Source organism: Aythya fuligula, chromosome 1 (assembly GCF_009819795.1).
Source record: "Aythya fuligula isolate bAytFul2 chromosome 1, bAytFul2.pri, whole genome shotgun sequence".
NCBI lineage: Eukaryota > Metazoa > Chordata > Aves > Anseriformes > Anatidae > Aythya > Aythya fuligula.
The window spans coordinates 68,052,251-68,073,674 of NC_045559.1; the positions used below are offsets into that span (position 1 = coordinate 68,052,251).

The window sequence follows — 21,424 nt, forward strand, 5'->3', positions numbered from 1 at the left end:
AGGGCTTCACATAAAGCCTGCGTGTTGCCTGACCATTTATGCAGATATCTGAAGCATCTTCTTTATCTCAAATGGTGCCAGGCACCAATGCATGGGCGGTTTAACCAAGTCCACCTGGAGTTGTCTATAATACATTAAGATGAAACCATTTCTCACCTACCTCCTTAACAGCATTACAGAAACCTGCTTAGACTTTTATGGGTACTTACATACATAGCTCACTTATGCCCTTGGATATGTCAGCATCTCAACAGCTTTGCCCAGAACTGGCGTTTAAATTTCTGGCCCATAGCTGTGAAGTTTTCCTTCTGCCTCAGTGACTGAGGGTTATTTTTTCTTATTTGACAGCCATGAGACCTTGGAGGGTGTTGGCTGGATGGCTGGTTCATTCTTCAGAGATTTTGTGACCCAGGACAGCTCTAGTCCCTATTTTGCCAGAGTAGCTGTAGCTCTCCCTGTTAAAAATACAGCATATCATCTTTTATTAAGAGCTATACTGCACAAGTCCATTTCCCTGCTACTCTACTACAATCAAATATGAAACAGAAAACTTGCACTTTTTTTTTTTTTTGTTTGTTTGTTTCCAAAATGCCTTATTTCATGTGAGGGAGAAAGGGATGGAACAAACTACAGTTAACAAAACTTTTTTTTTGTTTTGTTTTGTTTGCTTTGCTTTTTTTCCTTTGAATTAACAGCGCTTACATTAGGCACAATTTGCCCATTTGGTGCACTGACAGGCTGCATGCAGAACGGGTAGGTTGATGAGGATGTTCAAGGTATTGGACTACACGATATGCATAAGCTATTTTTGGAGATTCAAATCAGAGATGCAGATACAGCACCTTTGCATTTTTATCATAGTAAATGACAAAGCCCATCTGGAGGCTTGCTTCACTGACACCACTGATGCTACCAGGTTTCAGAAAAGTAGAAAAAGACTGTTCCAAAAATGCCTTTGAGAATTTCCCTGAAACATCATATATATTCTTCTGAAACAACATATCTTTTTTACTCACCTGCATTAAATTGAGATCAATTTCATTTCTTTTTTATTGTTGTTTTTGCTTTGCCAGCAACCTCCATGCCAGTGTCCTCTGTTACAGAATATCTCTGTTCATGTACATATCTGAATGTCTGCAGGAGATAAAAATGAAGTTAGTAATAGGAATGAAGTTGCTGACAGAGAAGAGGGCAAGAAATTCAGCACCAGAAAATATAATAAAACTTATTTTGCAGAGCAGCAGCTAAATGTTTAAAAATTTGGGGTGAAAAAAAAAAAAAAAAAAAAAAAGGATGATTGTGAAAAAAATACCTTATTGTGCAATTACTTTTGTCTGCTTGCTTTTCTATTTGTTTTGCCAATAGCAGAGCATGCAGAGTGCACCATAGCAATATACTGGATTATCTTTTGTATTTGGTTTTTTAGTTATTGCAAATATGATTTTCTTTTGTATTTTTTTTTAATTATTTGAAAATATTTTGTGGTAGGAAAATGAATAGTGTAGTAGCAGAGTAGACTACAGGTATTCAGTGTCTCATTCACAGGGTTTGTTCTTAAGGTTTACATAACATTTTTCTAGTTTTGAAGGAGTTTTTTGCTTGATAACATCATTATTTTAGGGCTGATTATCTTCTCAGATACTTTTAGCCCAGACAATGTTAGCTTTTCGTAAGGCAGTAGTTATTGAAGTTATTGAAGGTGCAGCTTACACAGGTTTTGCTTTTCTTTGCTAAGTTACATAGTGACTACACTGTCTCTCAGAGAAAATGAAAGACAGCGCAGCAACACTGATGGCTCTCCCACATTTCTGTCTCATTTTAATTTAATCAGGAGGCAACTACTATTTTATACAGGTTACTGTGATGCAAGGCTAATTTCTTCTGTGGATTTTTTTTCTAATTCTCTTTTGATGGATAATAAGCAAATCTGTCTCACCACTATATTTAGTATTTGCTTTGGAGTTTTGAAGCGTTTTGTTTGTTTGTTTGTTTGTTTTTCCTTTCCCTATTTGCTATAGTAGTATGTGTTTTATGTGTTTTAAAATGCAAGGATAACTCTATTTTAAATATCAAGCAATATTTTGCAGTCCTTTCTTCACAATATAGAAGATTAATTCTCAAAGAAAAACAATAGATGAAGGTAAGAGATAGGAAAACAGAGCTAGAGCTACTGGACAAAATGAAAGTTTGCTTTTCTCTTATTTTCATTTTGTGGGAGTAGCTAAATGGGAACCTTTTTAGACCCTGATTTTTTATTATATATGTGTTTTTTTTCATTGAAGAAGGGCAAGAGAACAATTGAGTTTTGAAAAATGTCTAGGAAATTAATTTTGGAGGAAGAAAGGAAGTTATTTATAGAGGAGGAAAGGTGGCATTAGTTAATGCAAGTTACCTTTGATCATTTATTTTTTTTGTCAAGATGGTTGAAAGTGAAAAATGAGAAAAAGAACAGCAGCTGGAACTATCAAATCTTCAGGAGCCATCAATCTGTTTCACTCTAGGACAAAAAGTACGAAAATATCTGCATGTCTAACACTACGAGAAGCTGATGAGGTGATACAAATTTGAGGCAACAGTCACCAAAAGAGAAAATTTGATGTCACTTAGGAAGAGATGAGTTTTAGAGAACTTTACAATAGATCATCCCCAACATCTGTTGCATTAACATCATAAAACTTTCCTTTACATTCTTATGAGTGAAACCCAGTATTCATGTTGTCATGCTAAATTGTGTAGTTTAAATATGGCAAATTTTGAAGTAGTTGGCCCTTTCATAATGTTAATAAAGAACCCATCATGAAGGAGAGTTGAGGATGCTTAGCAATGATTGAGGGAGAAAAGTCATTAAGATAATGTAATTCCTGTGGAAAAATTAATTGAATTTCATCCATTATTTCCCAGCTACAATTATCATATGTAAAATTAAATTACACAGAACATAACCTATCTGCGTGGGTTTCTGTAAGTAAATATCAATACTTTTTTAGTTTTGGAAAATAAAATTGGAGTGAAGAATGGAACACACCCATAATAGATACGTCTGTCTTAGTTTTTCAGTATTGACTTACAGATGTGGAGAGAAGCAGATCCAGTGTATTTTTTCCTCTCTCACTCCATCTCTCTTTTAAATATTTTCATCACCTACTACATGAATTTAGAATAATAACATTTCCAAAATAAACTGTTTTTGTTGTTGTTGTTGTTGTTGTTGTGTTTCTTTTTTTTTTTTTTAACTTACATGCAGACAGTTGTGATTGAGTTCCTCCATTAGTCATTATGAGGGCCATAATTAGTCATTATGTCATTTAGTCATTATGAGGGTCTTTTTTTTTTTTTTTACAGATCAAAATCACTGTTGTGTTGTGGTTTTGTTGTTGTTGTTCATTCAATTGGTTGGTTGGTTGGTTATTTTTTTGTCCATAGGCATAACAAGAAGAGTAATGGCATTTCTGTTGTGAACTAGCTTTTACACCTTTGCAGCCTTATGGATTTTTACTGCTGGAATGTATTTACAAGAATACATAAGTAAGACAGTAATCTAAATTGGAAGTAACTTCATTTAAAGGAAGTAAACTTCCTTTACTTTGGGATTAATTAAATGGTTAGAGAATTAAGCAAATAGAATTCAGTATAAAAGTTTTTTTCTTCTTGCTAGATCACAAGTACGTTCAAGATAGAAGTGTTTTGCAAAGTAGTTAAAGTGCAAAATGGCATTCCCAAGGCACCTTATGATTTCTCTTCTGGACTATGGATGGAAATGAGTGATTTTTGATCCACTAATAACAAAAGGGATTTTTGGCTGGGTTTTAAAACTATTCATAAAACTGCTAGAAATCTGACTACATGTTTATAATGGACCCACCCCGGAATAGATATTGTTTGGAGTAAATAAGTCTGGCATTTAGGTCAGATGTTCCTCATGTTTATTTAAGTTTATACATCTGCCAGTGCAGTTTGAGTCAGAATTGGAAGGATAGCCCAGCATATCTGTTCTCTAAATGTGTCACTGTGGAATATGACAGAAGACATCATCTTTAGCAAGAAAAAAGTTCTGTTATTTTCTCTATTTTTCATCATTCAAACAAGCATTTAACTCATATGTGAAAGCCTGAGAAAGACCTAGTTTTCCCAAATGCTTGAGATTTTTGTCTGGCATGTTTGTTGTCTTAATAAAACAACTTACTCCAAATTTCATCTATTTTAGATTTAAAACTATAGTTCTACCATGTTAATCTCACTCTTGTTTTCAGACTACAATTTTCAAACCAACAATATCCCACTTTGTTCCTAGCAGGGAGGGCCTAGCAAAGTACAGCTCTTTCAAGGACCACCAGTAGTCTTGTCTCAAGAAATCCTTTGGTGAAGCAGGCCCTTCACAAGAAACAATTAAACAATTGTGCCAGCCAGAAGAGAAACCGACACAAGCTCAACATATGAGCTACCCAGACTCTGCTCCTGTAAAACCATGACTGATTTATACCTGCCTTTCCTCTGTAGTTTTGAATGATGAGTGTGCAATGGAACAGAGCCTTTTTGACACTGAGCAACTTTTGTTAGATATTTTGCGTCATAAAGATGTGATCTGGCTTGAAGAGTGCTCAGCTGAAGCTCTTTGATCATTTGATGGCATACCAGTGCCACTGCCGATGGAGAACTGTGACAACTGTGGAATCTGGAGTTTGTCTTCCCTTTGCCTTCCCAGCAAGGGAAGATGAAGTGGGAAAACACTATCTGCAAAGAAGGAAAAACAAATGAACAAACAAACCAAGCAAACCAAAACAAGCCCAAACAAACAGATGGAACTAGGATCTGTAGTTGGAATTCAGGTGGCTGCCCTTTACATTACCTCTAAGAGTTTGCTGATTGTGGCTATTCATGAGAAGTGGTTTTGGTTTTAGTTTTGAAAGATACCAGGGCAACTGCTCTGCCCTGATTTTTCTTCTGTGAATTGCTAAATTTTTTTATATATATATTTTTTTGATGTTCTGTCTTGACCCTCTCCTCCTACTCACCCCTTTCAACATGTCTTTAGCTACTTTCAAAGGCATAGTGAGGAAGTACTTTTCTCTCCATGTTTCCTATGGCCACAGCGGTACTACAAAGTGTCTTCCCTGAGTTTTGGGAGGGGTCAGCTGACCGGTTAGGTGAGTTGGCTGAAGGCCAATGTGCCAGAATTGCTACTAGGGTACAAGGAGCAGATCCAGGGCATTGCAACAAATTTATCTGTTTTTTTTTTTTTTTTTTTTTCAACTCCTTGTGTACACTACTGGTACCCAGGTCCTGTTAAACAATCTCACAGCAATCAGCTTGGGTTCTTTCCCTGGCAGGTGACTGCCAGGCTGAGCCTGTTTGATATGGAGATTACTGCTATGCATGATCTGATCTGCATTTTTGTCTTCAGGGGTGCAGTGGAGCACAGTACAGGCAACTGCACCCTGTACTATCTTGGCAGCTCAAACGGGAGTGGAATTGAACAGATGCAGTTGTTCTCTCTGTTACCTTTGTAGCCTCTTACCTACCATCTGAGTTCCTCAGCCCAGTACCCTTTTCAGGTGCTGCTTACCTCAACATCCAGTATTAGCTCTGACGTGGTCCCTGGTTAGGCAATGCACTGCTGAGACAATTTATAAAACCTGACATTTTACAAGACTCTGTCTATATTGCATTTCCATGCTTGAGATAGTGAAGATCCTTGTGCTGGGTCACAGCAGTTGAGTTGGTAAGAATGACTCCTTTCTTTTTTTAAAGCAGATTCCTTTTTGTGTCTTCAACTTACAGTGATGCTTTATTCACAGAAAAGGGAAGAGCTTGATTACAGTTACCATCCTGGTTTCTTGGACTGGTAATATGCTAAATATCTTTTTCTTTCCTGATTTTTAACAGACTGATCAATTTACTGTTTTTGTCATTCTTAACTGAAGTGTTAATATAGTCTTAGATCAATAGAGATGGGCTTTTAAATTGATAGTGTAAATTATGAGTCCTGTGTTAACAATACAGTACTTAGTCCTAGGAAAATGCCATTAATGTCATTCATATTTTGGCAGTTAAATCTCACCTAACTAAATCCCATGTATATTTTACATCAGATATATTTTGGAGAGCTTAGTGTCAAGATCATTAATCATTCACATAGAGCTGACCATATGTGACGATTTGAGCATATAGTATTAACCACAGCAGTATTAAACTTTCCAGTTGACCGTATCATCTGCCTTGAAGGATCAATTCAGATAACAAAAATCAGAGATTTGTTGTGCAAGAACTGGTTGCTTACACATACAAGCACTGTTTTTCTTCCCAAAAGAGAAGTTATTTATTGCTAAGACAACAGTGTTTTCTCCTATCACAAGAGTATGGTGTTGATAATGCCTGTAGAAAGACTCATATTTCTGGTCGCATACTGTGAATAATCAAAATCTGAGAAACCATTTTATTCTGAGCCAGGTGAAACTACAATGGGAAATATAAATGCAACTGCATGGGGAATGCTCTGGGTTCATGTGTTCCATATATCTCAAGATCTCTTCTTTTTGCCTGCATTTTCACTTGCATCCTGTCACTGGATTGCTTATGAGCTATCAGGTAAACTTGCTGCCTGAAATACTGATAATACTACTGAAATTACCAATATGTAGATAAACACCCACACATTTATGCCCACTTTGTGTTTCTGATTTTAATGCATTTTACCAACACAAAGGTTTCTGCTTAATTATAAGCTAAGAATTAAGTTACGTATACTGGGAAGATACCTCTTCCATACTTATTCATCATTGTATTTTTTGCATGTTCTTTTAAAGCCTCTCATACTACCAATATGTTTTCTGAGTAACTGAAATATTGCTTTAGTAATAAGCTTACAGCTGCTTAGAGGTTATCCAAATGCTGTCCACCCACCAGCAGTAACTTATGACTGAGCCTGGTAAATAGACTGGCTCTGATCTGGAGTAGCTACCATAAACTGGAATATCTGGAATATCACTAAGTAATTTGAGCTTGAAAATTAAAGAGAGGTTGCAGCTATGTGATGGAAGAGATGGGACAGACTGTTATTATAAGAATCCTGTTCCTTATCCTGCCCTTACTGCTGCAGGAAATGCTCCTGGCTCCTCTGTAGTAATATGCTTTATGAAATATGCTTAGAAACAAACAGTTCTCCCCAGCATCGGCACTGCTATTTAGGGGTTAAAATCAATAGGAGCATATCAGCTGGAATCCAGTTTCTATACATTACTCTGGAAATTGGAAGGACTAGACTTTGTTTCAGTTTAAATTGAGTTAAAGCAGATTAAGGCGTAAGGATTTTTTTCTAACAGAATGTAAAATATTAAAGATAGGCAATTTTGCATTGTCCTTGTATTATTTGATTTATTTTTTCTGATTCAATATGAAGCTGAATTCTAAGAATGCCTGTTGTTTACTGTATTAGCACTCTGATTTAGCCAAGAGAATACTGAGAATGTAATATGTTTCTGTGTCTGCTTATAGTCCAGATTTCATTTGGTATTTCTTTATTTGTTTTCTTTGCTATAGCAGAGGTATTCATATTTATGACCATTTTGTTTTTCAGCGCCTCCCAGATGGCTCTGCCCCAAGTGCACATGCTGAATTTTATCTTCTGCCGGACCCTGATGAGGTTAGTCGAAGGAAAACAAGAACGGTTCCAAAAAGCACTGACCCTACTTACAATGAAATAGTGAGTACTGTTCACTTTCTTCCATCCTTTCTTATGTGCTTGATTTCTGTTATCTACTCTTGAAATACCATAACAATAGAGCATTTAGAGCTATTACAATGAGTACTATCAAACAGAAGGAACATATCAGAAGCGGAACCATAAATGGAAACTATCTTCTCTTTTGCTTCTTTCTCAGAAGTGAGGCAGTCTCTTTATATCTTTCTCTTTAGGAAAGTGTTTGGATTAGTCACACTGTTTGGTCTTATACCATAATCACTGTTAAATGTTAGCCAAATGAGCCCCAGCATCATTGCACCAAAACCTAGACCATTTTAAATTCAGCTTTATATAATAGCATAAAAAGCACAAATACTAATTGAATGGATGCTGTTATTCAAATTTGCATTTGAAAATGGACAACCAAATTGGCTGTCACTGTCCTAAATGATAGCACAATAATAAATAGCTCAGTTCTTGTTATGTCAAAATCTAGCAATTCACAGCCATATATAATTATTTCACTTACCACTGAAGTGCTTATGCCTCTGGAGTTAAGCAGAGAAACATTTGGATGGACAAATGTTTACCATAAAATGAGAAACAGCATAAACTATATTCTTTCGTAAAGGGAGATGAGATTCAAACAGTAGGTGGGATTGGAGATGGTAAGTATTACATATAGCAAATCTCCTAAAGATCTCAAGGCAATTTACAAATGTACTTTGAGCAAGCTTCAAAGCAGAAGGCATAGAAAATATTATCACTCCACCCTGTTTCATAGATAAGATACGATGAAATATAAATTAGTCAGCTGAGACTAAGAGTCCTTATCTCCTAGTTACCCAGTCCTGGGATTTTGATTTTTTTCTTATTTCTCAATGATTTTAAAGTTACCTACTTACATCGATGACTGCTGTAAGTAGGCTCCTCAAGTAGTACTGCTGCTAACAGCTGAGATAGATTCTTCTGCCTATAGTGTTGCAGTGAAACAAAAAGATAATAGGGTTTATTTTTATTCTTTTTTTGTTTGTTTGTTTTCAATCAAAGAGCAAAATGAGGCTAATCAACCTGGCCAAAGTAATTTCTTTACATTTGAAGGTTATTAAAAAATATATATTTTTATATTTAACATTCATTTAGGAATATCTAAAATGAGCTATGGACAAGAACCATCTAGCAACACTGTTAGGCAATTTTGTTTCTAATCATTACTAGACCCATTTGAATACAAGAAAATCCAAAATCCTGGCTGCAGTCAGACAGTATTCACTGGGAGGGGGTTTAATTGTGGTTAAGGACCATCCTACTGCTATTAGAGAAAATCCATGCAAACTTTAATATCCTTTACTCAAAACTTACAACCTTCTTCACAGATGCTCAATCTTTTTCACAAGGAACTGCTAATCGCAGTGGGGACATATGGCTCCACTGAACTTGGACATTTCAAACCCGAAGCTTGTGCTGTTAGCAGCTCTGTTCCTCCATATGTGATATCATTCTGTATGCATTTTGTGTCCAAGGCTGGTAGACTGAGGCAGAAGAAGCCCCAGGGAAGAAAAACAACTAAAAATATAAGTCAGCTGTCTGTTAAGTTAGTTACTGTCCAAAATGCTGTGTACAGAAATGTACTAGCCTTTTTTATGAGTTCATAAGTTTTTATTAAAGCCAAACGGCTGGAAGGAAACCGTATATTAATTTCTCTCCATGTTCAAGACTGAGAAAATTCTGAAATGTGCTTCTCTTGGGTATTTTTGTTTTTAGTTTTGTACTTTTATTGCTTATGACTGCCTACAGCAAATTATCAACCTTGCAAAAGTGCATTTTATTTTTGATTTTTACTCATATGTGTGAGAGTAAAATGTGAAGGTCCAGGAGGATTAACAGTAGAATGAACTATGCTGAATGTTTTGGAGTTGCTTTTAACAAGCACTCCTTTTTTCTCTTGTTCCTCTATTTGGATTTTGGTGTTTGTTGCATTCACACTGGTGTATCATTGCATTAAAAAATTATGGTTGTGAAGAAAAGAAAGAACACAGGGAAAATGGGTGCAGGACAATGAAAAAAAAAAATAATAATAATAATAAAAAAAATATATATACCAGCTTTTATAGGTCACTATTGGGAATAAGTAATCACTTGGGAGGTTCCAGAATACTTCCATTAAAAGTAAGAAAACTTGATTCAAAGTGAATCTGAACGATTTAAGTTCAAATTCTCACCATGAAAAGTGGCAATGAGCTGCAGTGGTTTCTTGCTCGTATGTATTGCATTTGCCATGAGGCATGCTACAAGCCCTCACTCTCACTGTCGTCTGTCTCTGAAGTGCCTGCATGCATGCACACCCCCAAAATGAGTGAACCTCCAAGACAGGACCATGTGTGCTTTGCCAGAACAAGACGGAATTCCCTCCATCCTGCCTATGAAGCTTGGGCATGGGGGAAACATGAGTAAATACACCTGGGTTGTACCAGTCCATGGGTGTTACTGCAGCTGCCTTCAGAGCAGAGGGGCTGCTGGCCTGCGGTGACGTGAATTGCCCCAGGAAGCCTGATGGAGGGGGACGAGGAGCCAGGTGCCACCGCAGCTCTGGCCAGCACTGTGCGTCAAAGCTAATTTGGACAATTAAGAGCAAATCTAGGAAGTGTGCCATGGCTACCTAAGGAGAAGCAACTGTCCCTCATTTGTGATTAAAATGTCATTAGACTCCTGTAGGTCAGTAGTGCTTCACTTTCTGGAGCCAAAAATATTTGAATTCCAGTCCTGGCTGTCCTGCTGATTTACTGCATGGCCATGTATAACTCACCTCCATTTGATCTGACTGTATAAATAGGAGGCCAATATTATTACTAAATGTAGATTTCAGGATTTAACTGTCCTCATTTTGAAATTCTGGCAGGTGGTAGGTATTTGTTTTATCCACATACTAATTCAGCTGTCTGCATTCTTTCTTCTGTCCCCGCATCCTGATGATATTGCAAATTCAGCTGGAGCAAGGTCATTTTAGAAACTGTTTATTGGGGTCATATGAAAGACATCCACCCCACACGTCAAGGTGTGGCATTGCTCAAAACTTAAAGCTTCTTTCTGTCCATGGATACAAAGTTGTTCATTACCACAGTTCATGCCTGTTGGGACTTAAAGCAAAAGCTGAAGATGATAACTTTCATATATTGGCAAAGAAATTGCATGTTTATACAGTAGAATTAGTGTCACTTAAATAATCAAATCATAGATTTATTCTAAAGTATGTAATTGCTTACTGTAAAGCTGGTTTCCTTCTTAAAGGAAAGCTGGAATTTTTTATTCATATGCAATTTGGTGAAACAGGCACAGTAAACAAAAACTGAAAAGCACCTGGCACTACTGTCATGACAGCTGTTCCAAACTATAACTTCCAAAGTTTTCTGAAAGCCAAATAAAAAGAGTGAGAGGGGCAGTTTTTCTATCCCCAAACCCATGGCCATTCACCCTTGCTACACCGATTACACCAAGTAGCCTGTCCCGGTGTCCTGCCTGTCACTGCCCGCTGTGCCACTCCAGCAGCTCGCGGCGCAGACCAGACCAATCTGTAATCTCACAGGGACAGCCTGTGCCTGGTGGGGCTGTCAGGGAGAACCAGCAATTTCATGCCTCCTGGGTCCACCTGTGAGGTTCAGAACCACCTTTTTGTTGCCACTTTGCAAGAGAAGCATTACTGCGGCTGAGCCTTTACAAATTCTGTCCCTGGTTGAAGGATGTCTCCCATGGCCATTTCTACTTCTTATAATTCAAAGTACAGACAGGACTCTGCAGTCCAGCCCACAGAGATCATGGGGCAGAGGGGCTCAGTCTAATGTTCCTCCTCCTCAGCAGTGCCATGTGTATAGACTGCATTCAGACTGCATAATAAATCCAAGCAGGTTGCATGGCAAGCTCATCGTAGGCAGTTCCACTTTCCCATTCTCACGAAGTGACAGTATGTTACTGCATTTGCTTTTTAAGCTTCACAGTGAGATTAAAATTTAAAGCATTTTCCATTGCAACTAAAACAGCAAAAACATTGGAAACATTTCCCTCCATACAAATTTTAGATTAAATGTACTTCTCTTAACAAAGCTTTCCTTTGAGGCCTGAAACTAGCTGACAGCATTCTTTCACATTTTATCAGCCTATATGCAGTTCACTCAGCAGTTTTTGATTAATGCGGAGCCTGAAATGTAGGAGTCTGTCCTGAATGCAGCTCCTACTTGTTGACCTATCACTCCAGATTTTTTTTTTTAAATTCAGAAAATATATCATTACCATTTCATAATGAACCTCAGCGCTTTCTCAGCATATCAAGGTAATTTCAAAGATATTTTTAAAACTTAGTAATTTTCTAAAGAGATGCTAAGCAAGCTGTCTCATTTAATTTGAGAAGCATTAACACTTCTTGACTAACAGAAACATCCAAACTGAGTAGTTTCCACTTGCTGAATTGGGTCCATTCTTAACGATGTTCCACACCCACAACATCTAGGGAGTGGGCTGAGCTTTCTATCATGTCAACAATTTGATGAGTCCATTAAAAAATGCAAATATTTTTATAGTGGACATATTTGGATACAATTAGCATCCAGAATCATGCATACAACTATTTGTGTTGCAATAGTAAATCTTATAAAAACAATTTTCAAAGGAAAATTATTGTTTCTTTAATGATGCAGGTTTCTTGGATCCAGAACAGTTATGAAATTTCATGGTAGTTTCAGAAGAAAATGTGTTTTTGCTTTGGCATGTTCTTTCTTAATTTTGGTGTGCAGGATGTGATTTAATCACAAGTACAGTACCAAGAAACAATATTCTGAAGTACTGTACATTGATGTGATACACCTTTTTGAGGTGTATCAGTGCAACATATAAGAAAAATTATATATCTTGTTGCAAACAAAAATTTTGATATTAAAACAGTTTTCCTGTCTGTTCATGTTATTATTTTCTTTAGATGAGTAACACCAGTAACACCATCAAAGCATTTGCTATGGGAAGATATTTAAAAATTATAATAAACTACACTTTTCTGTAATTACCTACCTTATGGTTTCATACCACTGTCCATGATAAGTACCCTTTATCTGAATCTCTCCTCTTGAAAATCAACAGTGTTATCTTTCCCTGCTGAGCTTCATGGAGTATCTGATATATCTTCACAATTGAGTTCAACACTCAGCTCAAGTTAGAATTTCAATTTTCACATGGAAAATTATGTGTACCTATTTTTTTTCTCAAGCTTTGCAACACGGGTTGCAAATTTATTTATGAATACTTGGTAATCAGATTTCACAAGCCTAAGCTGGCAGAATCTCCTTTATATAAACTATATAAGGTCAAATGTATTTCTGAGATATATTCATTAACTTGAATTTGGCTCACGGACAGTAGTTGATAATTCTAGAGGGCAGTTTAAAGTAATTATTGGAAAGTTATCATCATCATCCAGAATGCTGTACAGTTGTAAGTATATTGTCTGACAAATAGATTCACATGCTTTTTTCTGTTAACCTTTATATTATTTCAGGTTGTGTACAACAAAGTCATGGAGCTCAAAAGCCATATACTGAAGCTTGTTGTGAAAAGCAAAGGAACATTTGTGGGAGCTGTTAACATTCAACTGAGTAGTGTCCAGTTAAATGAAGAAAAATGGTATCCACTGGGAAACAGTGTAATTTAAATGTTGTCTAAGACAATTCAATTATTTATCCACTAATGTTTCTTTATTCCATTCTCCATAGTACATTTTGTCTCAGTTGCCCTTGAGAATATGCGTCATCTGCTGATCTTAACATTTATAATCATAAGGCTATTGTCTTAAAATTGCTACCTTCTTCTTACAACAGATTCCTTCTTGTGTGAGTTTAAAAAATCACATGCTGTAGCAAGCAACTTGTAGCTGCATGCAGGTATTCTTATGAAAGCAATAAAGATTTTAGTTTTATTCATATGAAGTAGTACACTAAAACTTCTGAATTTAGTACACGTCAAGCATGGGTCAGAGCGTAGTTCTTTGTCTGCTAATTCCACTAAGTGTGTTGAAACAATGCTGATAATGGTGCAATTTATCATTGACCTCTGTGACCCACTGCATATGACAATTTACCAGAGAGATTCATGGAATGGTTTCCTGGGTGCAAATACATTTCAGAAGTCTAGCAGATTTCATATTAAATCTTACAAAATCCATACATTTAAAAACAAACAATAATAATTAAGAAAGAAATAGCAACTTTGCACTTCAGACATTTTGTGCTGTATATGTTGGTGTGCTTTTAAGTGTTTATATAATGCAACTTTAAATCCAGGATATTAATTTGTCAATAGGATACTTCCAACATTTCTTTCATTCCGACATCGGAGAAGCAGATACAACTGGTCGATTTTGGGAAGAAAGGAGGAGGGAGGGGCTAATCACAAATAAATAAAGCATTGAATATGATCTTTCAGTGTTCTATTTATTTAAGATCATTTTATAAGGAGTCTTTGCTCTCTCATCTTACCCCATTGCATTCTTATACTGTATAAAGGAGTCAAGTGAATACATGCATTGACCTTAGGGCTATATATACATATAACCAATGAATGTAAATGCTACCTTTGAGTTCACTGGGGCTTATTATGGGCGCTGTTCTTCAAAGCAGTTGTACCTAACACAAGGAAGCACTTAAGCACATCTTTAAACATTTAGCATGTGAGCAGCCCTAATGAACTGTCCATTACTGCCAGCCTCTTACACACACACGCACGGAGTTGAGCACATATATAAACCTTTCCAGAAGCAAGAGCACATTTTTAAGGCACAAGAGACACCTTGATTTGTGATCTGATCTGCTGTAAAATTTTAAGTTACCAGATACTGAGTAGGTCTGACATTTGTTCTACCAGGTAGAAAAGTGGTCAACAGAGGGATAATAATGCCAGAAGCTGAAGATAATTGCCTTCTTCTCCCAAAGGACACTCACAAATCAGACTTCTTTAGGTAATGTTGTATAAAGCTCCTGAAGTGGGACTAGGAGTGCTGTTTAGGAATCTAAATAAGCTGGAGTATTTTTCAGCATCAAACCAATTGACTATGTCACTTGGTCAGTTTGTGCCTGAGAATATATACACCAGATTGCCTTGGGAAATTAAACTCCTCCTTAGTAAGGGGAAGTGAAGCGAACTCTGCTTGAATATTATTATTATTAGGATTCTTCAGAGCTGAAAAAAAGCTATAAAATATTTATCACGTGAAGGAGCCATTGGCTAACATACAGATATGATCACTACAAAAATCAGTAAGTCTAATATTTTAGATTATAGGCTTTCCTGAGTAAAGAATCAAGTGACTTGTCACTCAGGAACAGAAAACACATTGTGCCCAGCTTGCAATGTTATCAAATTACCTGACCTTACAGTTCAATATTGATTTTAGATTCTTAGTCTACTGTCTCGATTTCCTCATTATAACTCTAATGCAATTTTCTAACAGTGTTATTTCCTGTGACATTTTCTAATCATTGTTTACAGCATACCGTGATTTTTCATCTTAGAGCAACATTAAATAAAATAGCATTAAAATGGCAATAAAAATGTAGCATTAAAAATAGAATATTATCAGAACAGTCTGCAAACATAAGCAGTACTGTTGGCATTAAAGGAAGAAATCTATCAATAAAACATTCATTGGAAAAAAACAAAACAAGAACAAAAAAAACACCCTAGTAACAAATCTGAAATTAGCGGGGTAGATACAGTCCTGTGGAAGCTCAATAATACTTCAGTTTTATAAGAAAGGTGGAAAAATTATGTCTTAAGGGCAAGATCTACAGTGATATCTCTGTCAGTCAAAATGTTGCCCTCAGAGATCTTAAATCATGCAATCAGTCCTTGCCTTCCCTAAATTTCTTCTTCTAATCCAGCTCAAAACATGATGATTCCTACTTGCTGAGTTTGCAGTGAGATGTATCCTGAGCTCCCTGCTGCTACAAGGAACATAGGCCCTTTACAAATCAGCCTGTGAATTATTTGTCTTTCTTTAGCAGCAGGAGGTTCAAGATCAGGCTGAGAAAAGGTACAAATATTAGCATCTAAGTTTTTATCATTTTAAGAACTGTTTTTTCTCAGAGATGTTTTTCCAGATAGCAAAATTACAGTGGATGTTAAGGATGCATAGCCCAATCAGAAACTGCCATTATTATAAATTTAAAGGGACTTTACATCGTATGTATTGTTTCCCTAGAAAGATGATTGTACAATGGTAAAAGTTTTTGTTCAATACAAATAAAAATTTCTGTGTAACATGCTCATAATTTTGTAGCATAAGATCATAAATATTAAACTATTATTCTCAGTAATTAATCAAAATGTTGTAATTAGCTGCAAATGAAATTGTTAATTGAATTCAACAGAATGTACAAAAAAGTTCAGTCTCTATGAATTATTTCTAAATAATGGTGGGGCTAACTTCAGTAGCTATTACTTATTCAGGATACCATTTACTCACACAAGAAGTCCCATAGCTTAATAAAGTCACTGAGAACATGCCGCTCCGGAAATCAGACTACTGGGTTGTTGCAAGCCTAGTGATGTTGCTTTATTGAGCAGGGTGTGATCCACCAGAATGACAACTAATGTGGAGCATCATTAGTAGTACCAGACATAAACAAACAGTGATGCAGGTTCAAGTTTGCCACCATTTTTGGAAAACAGGGGAACATTACGGTAACCTGTAAATATAATGACACTCGGTTAGTGTATTAACCATAAATAAAAATATTATGATAGGCTGTTCTATGATCTACTGTGCAAGTGCAGCATAATTAATGAACCTCAAAATAACTCTTTAAAATAAACTGTATGGTCATCTGGTGAGTAGAAGCATTTGAAAAAGCTATTGTTCTTAACTTGAAACTTAGCTCCTCTGAAAACAAAAAATTCCTCTCCCCTAAACACAAAGCCGTATATTGCTTCATTAAAATGTAATGTCTGCATTACATTTAATGTCACAATAATAATATCAGTTGTGATAAAAAATACTCTATTTTATTTATGCAAATATAACTTGAGTTATTTAAGTATCTGTTATGATTAATAATCCATGTTCAGAACTGCAGTTCTCACAGCCCTTCTTTAGGTGTTTCTGGATGTGCATGTAGTCTCTGGGACCCTCATTTGGTTTTGGATTTTCTTGATTCTTTTATCCAACATGAAAGTTCACTTTGCACCCAAGGTTCGTCTTCTGGGCAGCAGATATTAAAACTGAGCCCAGGCAAGAGGCATTTGTGATCAATCTTTAGAGCATCCACTCAGTATGCGGAAGACTTTTTGTATTTGCTATGAAGAAACTCACTTCATGGACGAAGACTCATTTCCAAGGACTGTGTTCATAGTCCCTAGCTACGGAATATACTACCAAGAGTCCTGGGAGATGGATAGAGGTTTTTTTATTTTTGAAATTGTTCCAATTCATATGAAACAATTAACTGTTAACTGATCAAGTGGTAGCTACCATGGGACATGGGACAATTGAATTTCTGTCCTGTATTGGTGTTCTACATAACAGAGTCACTAGGAAAGGTACTATAACCCAGGACTCCCTCCTCTAGCCTTTAACCTCCCAGCTACACAATTGTTACCCTCTTTGAGTATACCTACTTAATCACTGCATGAAATATGGAATACTGCTACAGGTGGGCAGTAAGCATCCTTCCCCATGTAATCTGCAGCTGAGTGGTGAAGCTGCTGCTAGGGAAGGGGGAAAGTGATGACATAGATTGAATCCTTTCAAGAGGAAGAGCACGGGAGGGTGGCAATGGCAGAACTTTGTCCCATAGACTGTCAAGGAAGTAAAAGATGTAAGCACTGCTCAGCTTTTAGAAGCAACTTGCCCTCAGGGGAAACCTCAGGGATATGAATCCTAGGGAAGAAGGGAGCATTCCTCTAGTGCAGCAAGAAGCACCAGAGCTATGCAGAGGAGCAAAATTTATTCATAACTCAATACTTATAGTTGTTTCCTAAGAACTGGAGACTGTTTTGAATCCCCTTGTAAGACGTTATTTTCCCCTTTTACTATTTAGGGCGCTTAAGTACCTAAAGCAAAGCCATGGTTCCAGACCTGGAATACAGAGGGTTCAGTGTTAAATACCATAATAAATTTTTAAATTACCTGTTGGCTCATCACTTAGCAGCATTTTATTTATGCCTATGGGCATCCTGATGGCATCTTACAATTTTATATTGCAGTAGGTAAGGGCTAGGGCGATTTGGCACTGTTTCTACAGTGCTATTTCCTAATATGTTAAATTACTCCACTCAAAATTTTTCCTGGAGAATCTGCATGCTCTTACTTTTCCAAAAAAAATCCATTTAAATTCCCATTTATGACCCAAATTAAACCTAAATTAAACCATAGAGACATATGAGACATAGACACCGTAGAGACATTGTGTCTCTCAGAGACACAATGAATAATTCCACCAAAAAAAAAAAAGAAATACAAATATTGATTATTTTACAACGTGTAAACTTTAGCATCTGCCATTCAAATTTGTCTCAAAAATTGGGTAATATTTCCTCATTTTTCTGAAATACCCTAATATAAGTAGAAAGTAATGTAAAGTGTAAAGATTTATGTTGGAGAAAGGCAAGTGTTCTTTAAGGTAATGTCTTTGTTCTATAACTCCTAAACCTCAACTAAGAATCACAAGCAGCTTTATGGCTACAGAATCTGAAGAGAAATAATTAAAAATCCTGCTAAGCTTAATAAAAAAAGCCACAGTGCCCATTGCCAGCTCCAGTTTTTGCCTTCATATCTACGCTCAATAATAAAAGCTGATTCTGTTTGTTTCATTCAGAAATACCTTTGGAAATCCAGTGTAGTAACAGCCATTTTACATAAGCCTTTCTCCTTGGCCTACTGACTTCTGTGCCTGCTCTTCATGTGCCTACTCATCACATAAGTCTACTCATCACATACATGTAAGTCTGCAGGAACTATATTGGCACAACAGAAAAAATACTACCAAGAAAAATACCATACATACTTAGCTTGGTTTAAATTCTTCTGCTCTCTGAAAATTGCAGGTAACCTGAGGGGTTTGTGGTTTTTTGTTTTGTTTTGTTTTAATTTGGCTTCTTTAGGTTTGGAGCCTAACTGTTGATTTTATGGAAGTTCTGACTTACCGCTCTTCCAGTTTTCTATCAGAATGAGTTAAAATACTGCCTGCGCAGTTTCTATTTAGAACGGAATATTCCAGTAGGAATTATTAGCTATTATTAATTATTAATTATTATTAGTCTTTTGTTTTCTGTGGTGTGGGTTTGCATTCAGAGACTACGATGACTTAAAAATACAGAGTGCAACTTTTAACCCATGGTTATACAATTCTTCTGTAGAAAATAAACATAATGCTGTGCTCCATCAATACTAGAGTAAGGATAAAAGCCTGGATTGTTGTAGATTATTCTGAGCTACTATTGGTGGCTCACTTCATAAAATATTACCTTTACTCAGGCTCAGCAGTGGTAAAGTGTATTGGCCAAGTAATTCATTTGCAACCAGTGATATCTCATCTTCCACACAGAAGCGTATCAAAGCCAGTTCTGGAACTTGGACAGTAAAAGAGAAAGTTTCATCCCATCTAGGACTCAAAGCTAATGAAAAGAGAAGATAGACAGTATCAAAACACCATTTCATTTACTCCATTTCATAGCTGAGTTGTATCTGCTATCAGTATTCTGACCTGGTACAATGCTTTCTTTTTCCCTAGATTTCTGTGCCCATTTAAATAAATGATGAGATTCCCCCTGACTGAAGTGATACAGATCAGAAGGAAGTGCTTAGAATGAAGCCAACATGGACAGACTGGGACTTGCCTACAGCACACACACCATCTCCTTCTAGGGATTTATCATTTATTAGCTACAAATAGTGTAAATTAAAAGGCTGAGAAAGTTGCCACTGTCCCTTTAAAGAGAGCAAAATAGGACAGTGATACGCAGGTTCAGAATCTCTGCTCAACTTAAGTTTTCCAATAGCCACACCAGTTTCATGCTTTTGCCAATTTCTCTCTTTACAGCATTGGAAATGAGGCAGGTGCTGAATGAATTAAGGTAGAAAAGTGATCACATGACTAAAAACAAAATACAAAAGGGGATGTGGAACAGGAGGGGGACACTTTGCCTTGAACAGTGTTCATACAGAGAGAGAAGGAATTTAGGGACCAATTTAAAATGGTGGTAGTCTACAAAAAGAAGAAAGGAAAAATAGGAGAGAGAGACACAGAAGAAAGAAGATCACAGAGAACCTTAAGGCTGAGACTTCAAGAAGATCTATATGATAAAGGTAAGGGAATGCTTGAAGACAAGCGCCAAGATTGCACACTTCACCTGTTAAGCAATTAAGGGAGCAGTCCTACTAGAAACCTGATATAACCTAAATGTTGAAACTGCAGACATTTCTTCACAAAAATTCCTTTACATGTACCATGGTAACAGTTTGGACTCTGAGAGGTTTAATTTTCTTCATAGCAGCTTTTATGGTGATATGTTTTGGATCTGTGACCGAAAATGTTGATGACATACTGATGCTTCAGTTGTTGCTGACAGTCAAGGACTTTTCTGTTTCTCACACTGTCCTACCAGCAAGTAGGCTGAGGGTGCAAAAGAGATTGGGAGGGGACATGGGCAGGACAGCTGACACCAAGCAACCAAAGGGATATCCCATAGCATATGACGGTGTGCTCAGCAATAAAAGCTGGTAGAAAGAAGGAGGAAGGTCATTTGAATTTATGGCATTTGTCTTCCCAAGTAACCATTATGCATAATGAAGACCTGCACTCCTGGAAGTGTCTGAACATCTGCCAATAGATGTGAAGGACTAAATGAATTTCTTGCTTTGCTTTCCTTATATGCGGAGCTTTGCTTTACCTATTAAACTGTCTTTTTCTAAGCCCACAAGTTTTACCTTTCCAATTCTCTCCCACATCCCACTGTGGGTGGGGAGAGTGTAAGGTGGGACAGCAGACGTGTTGCTTAGCTGCCTACTGGGACCAGCCTGCAACAGTGAGTAAACGCAGTGTGTATTCCATCTTCTTTCAGGAGAGTGCTACTAATAGAGAGCTTATGCTTCCTTAACTTACTGTTCAACAAAAATGGCACATAGCTTGAACCTCTGCTAGAGATTTTGTGCCAGAAGATCCTCATCTAGAGAGAAATAATTGCAGACTCTGTAAGAATATAACAGCTTCTTGGGAAGGAAAAATGGTCATTCCATATAAAATATTATTGTCCTTTGTTCACAGTTAAGAGACAGACTGATGCTCACCATTGCTTTTTATGACACTAGATTTTCTTTTTACTTGATCTTCTGGCACACCGTAGATTTCTATCTGCACTAAAGGGTCAGCCTTGTTAGTCTTTGACAGGTTGCTGGGTGGTAACTGATGACCACTGATGAGCTGTAAAATTAAAGTTGTAATGTATTGAAATAACTGTAAGAATTAACTTTACATGATAGCCATATAATAGCCATCATAGCAAAAACTGTTCCATAAGAAACTACTATAAGAAGCCTATAGCAGCCATAAGGAAACTGTTACAAAAATACACATTAAACACAATGAAATTAAGAATATGGCACTTCCTATTTAATTTAATTCTTGGCTAGTTTGATATCATTGTGTTTTACATAATAATTTTCAGATTTCAGCTTTTTCACTCAATGCTGCCTGTAATTTAGTTACCAGGAAA

The 21,424-nt window shown here is 36.6% G+C and overlaps 2 protein-coding genes across 2 annotated transcripts in view; one reads left to right on the forward strand and one right to left on the reverse strand.

Annotated features, from left to right (window-relative positions):
• The window catches only part of PIK3C2G (phosphatidylinositol-4-phosphate 3-kinase catalytic subunit type 2 gamma), a 209,369-nt gene extending 194,109 nt beyond the window's left edge, over positions 1-15,260 (forward strand). The window contains 2 exon segments of the mRNA XM_032208221.1: positions 7,574-7,699; positions 13,218-15,260. Coding sequence (XP_032064112.1) covers positions 7,574-7,699; positions 13,218-13,370 — 279 coding nt within the window. The 3' untranslated portion in view covers positions 13,371-15,260.
• A 1,058-nt stretch (positions 15,261-16,318) lies between these two features.
• PLCZ1 (phospholipase C zeta 1) overlaps positions 16,319-21,424 on the reverse strand; it is a 49,248-nt gene continuing 44,142 nt past the window's right edge. Inside the window, exons 11-13 of the mRNA XM_032207536.1 lie at positions 21,000-21,132; positions 19,178-19,327; positions 16,319-16,401 (exon numbers count right to left, since the gene is read on the reverse strand). Of these exons, the coding sequence (XP_032063427.1) occupies positions 16,319-16,401; positions 19,178-19,327; positions 21,000-21,132 (366 nt within the window). The remainder of the gene's footprint in view (positions 16,402-19,177; positions 19,328-20,999; positions 21,133-21,424) is intronic.